This window comes from Megascapheus bottae, chromosome 5 (genome assembly GCF_031878675.1).
Source record: "Megascapheus bottae isolate mThoBot1 chromosome 5, mThoBot2.hap1, whole genome shotgun sequence".
Classification (NCBI taxonomy): Eukaryota; Metazoa; Chordata; class Mammalia; order Rodentia; family Geomyidae; genus Megascapheus; species Megascapheus bottae.
The window spans coordinates 52,894,298-52,899,635 of NC_143513.1; the positions used below are offsets into that span (position 1 = coordinate 52,894,298).

The 5,338-nt window shown below is 37.4% G+C and overlaps 1 protein-coding gene across 1 annotated transcript; it reads left to right on the plus strand.

Moving 5' to 3' along the window:
* The first annotated feature begins 518 nt into the window (after positions 1–518).
* Positions 519–929, plus strand: LOC150063401 (apelin receptor early endogenous ligand-like). The gene is made up of 2 exons (XM_090332353.1): positions 519–544; positions 791–929. The coding sequence occupies exons 1-2, from the start codon at positions 519–521 to the stop codon at positions 927–929; spliced, it is 165 nt and encodes a 54-aa protein (XP_090188479.1).
* The last annotated feature ends 4,409 nt before the right edge of the window (positions 930–5,338 follow it).

The window sequence follows — 5,338 nt, forward strand, 5'->3', positions numbered from 1 at the left end:
TTAATTCAAAAGTTGTTCACATGAGAATTGTAACAATAACTGTACTAGTAACCTATGAAACAGTTCTCTCATTGGTGGCATTAATTTCCTATAGAGGGACTTATTCCTGAATGTGTTATATATGTACTCTCAAGAAAAATGGAGTCATAAGTTTTAGTAGCCTATTAAAATATTGAAGTTTAAAAATATAAAATAGGTAATAGGATGAATGAGGGTATCTTATTGTCAAGAACTTTATATGCATATATGAAAACAAAACAATGTAACTTGCTAAGAGGAAAGGGACATAAAGTAGAGAGATAGAAGTGGGTAGATGGGTTATATTATTTACATGTGTAAAAATGATTTGATCATTAACCTTTCTGGAGAGAGCTCAGCTGGTTGCTTGCTGAGGTTGCTTGGAATGAGAGCTGTCCCGCACAGAGAGCGGCCCCGCACAGACCCAGCGCAAACCCTGTCTGGACTGTCTGTTTTCTCTCAGGAGTTCTGGCCTTCCCGGCGTGTGACAGGGAGGACAAATGAGATTTCAACATCTTCTTTGTGTATTATTATTATTATTACTATTATTATTGTTATTTGTTGTTGTTGTTGTTGTTTTTGCCAGTCATGGGCCTTGAACTCAGGGCCTGAGCACACTGCCTTTGGGCTTTCTCAAGGCTAGAGCTCTACCACTTGAGCTACAGCACCACTTCTGGCTTTTTTTTCTATGTATGTGGTACTGAGGAATTGAATCCCGGGCTTCGTGCATGCTAGCAAGCACTCTACCACTAGGCCAAACTCTCAGCCCTTGTTTTTTTGTTTTTATAATAAGTCTACTCCTTACCACCAGACAGAGACCAGCTAATTTGGTCCTGAGAAGAAAAGTGCACAGACACAGCTGTCTTCACAGGCGATGTATACCTCTTCAGTCAAGAGTGCCCTTTCCCTGAGAGCTCCTCAGCTGACTTGACCGAGTGTGCCACAAGACAGAAGTGAAGAAATGACACCCAACCCAAAAAACTTCACTGTGTAACAGTATGATTGCTTAGAAGCTACTGTAAGAAAAGGCATTGTTTAAGAGTACCTGGGATGGTTTTTTTTGATTCACAAGACTGTCTTCTTCCTGAGACAAATTGAGATCCAATTCCACACTGATGCACCTCTATTTGCCTGCAATTACAATGCTATCATCTTTTCTGGGACTCTTTTTTTTTAATGTACCAAAAAGAAAAATGCTTGTCATTGTCTTAGAACTTTCAAATGATTAAAAATTCAAGAATTCCAAATTTTCTGTACTGTTACAATTATCCAAATGTATTGACTTTGTAGACATTCAAGTGCTAAATTTGAAATTAGTTGCATTACCTGGTTTTAAAAGATGAAGAGAAATGACTATTTATTTTGAGAGACTAAGGGAGGAAAGCCTTGAATTGTTTTAGCCTTATGAAAGTATGACTTTTCTACTTTCCAAGTAATATCTAGTTGAAGTCATCAACAGAGCAGAAATCACTAACTAGGATTTGTCTTACTTTAAAATGGTGCATGTATTGCAATTTTTAATATTGTGATCAAATTTACACAAAAAGGATGTTTGATAAAATGCCCTACATATTATTAGACTAGATATTATCAATGAAATTGTAGAATATTTTCTTTCTTTCTTTCTTTCTTTCTTTCTTTCTTTCTTTCTTTCTTTCTTTCTTTCTTTCTTTCTTTCTTGGGGTTGTGGGGCTGGGCATTGTCCCTAAACTCTTGAGCTCAAGGATACTGCCTTACCCTTGAGCCAAGCCCCACTTCCCCTTTTCAATAGGTTAATTGGAGATAAGAGTCTCAAGGCCTTTAGTGCCCAGGCTGGCTTTGAAGCTTGATCCTCAGATCTCAGCCTCCTGAGTAGCTAGGATTACAGGCATGAGCCACCGTGCCCAGGTGGAATTGTTGAATATTTTCTAGATAATTTTTGATTACTTTCCATAAGTGCCTCTGATAAGAAATATAAGCTATTGTGGATTAAATTTATCAAAATCATGTGTTCATTTTTATATCTTTTTTTTTTTGCCAGTCCTGGGCCTTGAACTCCAAACTCCATGCCTGAGCACTGTCCTTGGGCTTTCTCAAGGCTAGAGCTCTACCACTTGAGCCATAATACCACTTCTGGCTTTTCTGTATGTATATGGTACTGAGGAATTGAACCCGGGTCTTCATGCATGCTAGGTAAGCACTCTACCACTAGGCCAAAGTCCCAACCCATCATTTGTATATCTTGCATAAAAAAATACTTTATAGAGTTCAGATAATCTCATGCAATATAACACTAACTTCTTTGTTTTGTTTTGTTTTTTGCCAGTCCCGAGGCTTGAGCGTAGAGCCTGAGCACTGGCCTTGGACTTTTTCAAGGCTAGTGCTCTACCACTTGAGCCATAGCACCACTTCTGGATTTATATTCACAAAAGAACATTTAAAATTCAGGCTTGGGAGCTGGGCCAGGCAGCTCACACCTGTAATCCTAGCTACTCAGGAGGCTGAGATCTGAGGATCAAGGTTCAGAGCCAGCCCAGGCACAAAAGGACCTGAGACTCTTATCTCCAATTAACCTATTGAAAAGGGGAAGTGGGGCTTGGCTCAAGGGTAGGGTGGTAGCCTTGAGCTGAAGAGCTCAGGGACATCTCCCAGGCCCAGAGTTCAAGCCCCGTGACCCACAAAAAAAAAAAAAAATCAGGCTCGGTGCCAAGAGTTTGGTATAGTGGTAGAGTGCTTGCCTACCATGCACGATGATCCAGGTTTGATTACTAGGTATCACATACAATAGCAAAAAGCTGGAAGTGGTGCTGTGGTAGAGCATTAGCCTTTAGCAAAAGTGCCCAAGGGCAGTGCTCAGGCTTTGAGTTCAAGCCCCAGGACTGGAAAAAAAGAAATCAGGCTTAAGTGGAACACCAGTGTCTCATGCCTACAATATTAGCTACTCAGGAAACTGAGACTAAGGACCGAGGTTCAGCACCAGTGCAGGCAAAGCATGAGATTCATCTCCAATTACTTGCCAAAAAATTTTTTTTAGAAGAACAGAAGTAAAGCTTGTAGCTCAAACAACTGAAGCTCAGGGACAGAGCCCACGCTCTAAGTTCAAGCCCCACAACAAGCACCAAATATCAAAATAGAAATCAACAAGGGAACAAACAGGTGTTTGCTACTGTAATTAATTGATGCCATGTTTCTGCTCGTATAACATCAATAATTGTTTAATAAAATCTAGTATGATTTGAAAAAAAAGTCACAATGAAGTGTCCCTTCCTCAACTAATGCTAATAGAAAAAGTTATTCATCAGAATAAGTTGGCAGAATGTGTTTTATTTTTACTGGAAATCTCAGCTTAAAACATTTTAAAATTGCATTTTGAAAGTCTTTTTGTTCCAAGTTTGTCTTCAGAGATGTCCAAAGCTTCACACATTGCTATGCTTTCTTCTAGTTCAGATAAAAGGAAATATAAATAAGAATATGTTTACTTCACACCACTGGATTACCTCTATTCGTTTCTCAGTGATTTTTACCTCCAATGGAAAAAATAATAAATTTACTAATTTCTTAATTCCTGTCAAAGTCTTTATTTTTGGGAAATGTTGACCTAGTTCAGAACTATATTTTGTGCAAAATCCAATGACATTTTATTTCTTAATGTTCCTAATGATATTAATGAAGGTGGATCATTTAATTAAACACATGATTGAATGCGCATCTCTGACGAGTTGAATATAAACCATTAGTCAAGAAATTAAGTACTTGTCATTGCTGATATTCAAAGATAGATTCAGAATCTTTTTCATATAGAAATAAATACTTGTTGGCCTGATAGCGGGTGGCATGAAGACACTGCTTAATGACAATTGCAAGAGGCAAATTTGGGCATTTTTTCCCCAGGTCTTTTCAGCTGCTGCTGTTTATAGTTATCTGGGACTGACAAGAAAGGACCTTGCAGAACCTACCACAGTCTCCATCTCAATTATGACTCAGATATCATCTGAAGTAGGAAAAGCCAACCTTACTTAATACAAGGGTTCATCAGACGTGTATGCATTTCAACACAAGCTCTCTAGAGAGAGTCTTCCTTCAAGAAAGAAGTTTGAAAAGCTGAAATCTTTTATGTTACTACTAATGTAAATTCTCTATTTTTATCTTTGCCAAATTATCTATATGTAAGAGATAATTGAATGCAGTTTGAATATTCAAGACCTTCAGTTCTGGAGAAAGAGGTGGCCTATTTGTGTCTGCATAGAACTCCTGGATCTATTTTTCCCACATAAATGCTAAGGTCTCCTAATTCAATGGTGGAGGCATTAAACAGAAGCCCTGATTTCTTGATATAAAAGCCGTTACTCTAGCCTGTAGTCTGAAACCACCACTCATTTAAAGTACTTTTGTGTTTCAGTTTTCCTTTTGGCTCAGTCAACAAACCTACAGGATTTAACATTTGCTATTTGCTTTATATATTCCAGAATGTTGCGGGAATATGATTATTATTTGATCTTCACAAAAGTTATGTAAGTTAACAGGACTAGAACCTATTATTTGCATTTTATAAAGACATTGTGACTCAGAGACTGTTGAATCCAAGTTTACTCAACCACTTAGGGTAGACTTGAATACTTTAGATCTAGGTTGATACATTGCTAGTTGGGAACTTCCTTACAAAATATTTGCTGACTTAGCCAACACTTAATTATCCCAATTATAAACAGACAACCATCATATTTTATGTCAGGCACAATGTTCTAAAGCTCAAGTTCCCATATATGAAGGTAGGAAAATGCCTCTGGGATAAACAATATCCAATATGACAGCACTCTGTTCTATTGTCTCCTAGAAAGGATTTAGAGAGTCAGGAGTGATGACAATATAGTGGTCACATGAACAGGAATTAATGTTTATTTGTGTAAGTTATAGCCTTTTGATATTAGGGTAGTTGTTTTCAGATATTTTATGGATAATACACGAGACACACAGACTGTTGGTTTTTTTAAAAATCAAATCTGCCTTTTTCTCATGGAGTTGTAGACCTTAAAATTTAAATGATCATTGAACCAATATAGAGTGAAGAATTGACCAATAGCAAACCAATAGTAGGGTTTGATGATACTTGAGGCCTACTAATTTTTACCAAGTTGCTTCTAATGGTACAAGTACTGTGAAAAGACTGCGAATATAAAGGTGATGGGTCCATCCTTGGTGTATGTTCAACTTTATTTTTGCACTTGACCATTTGTTCACTCAGGATATATTAAGCAATTGCTTTGTGTAGAACCTTCTGTAGGTTTTGAAGAAACATAAAACTTGCTTGGAAATGCAGATAAGTAAGTAAACAATAACACAA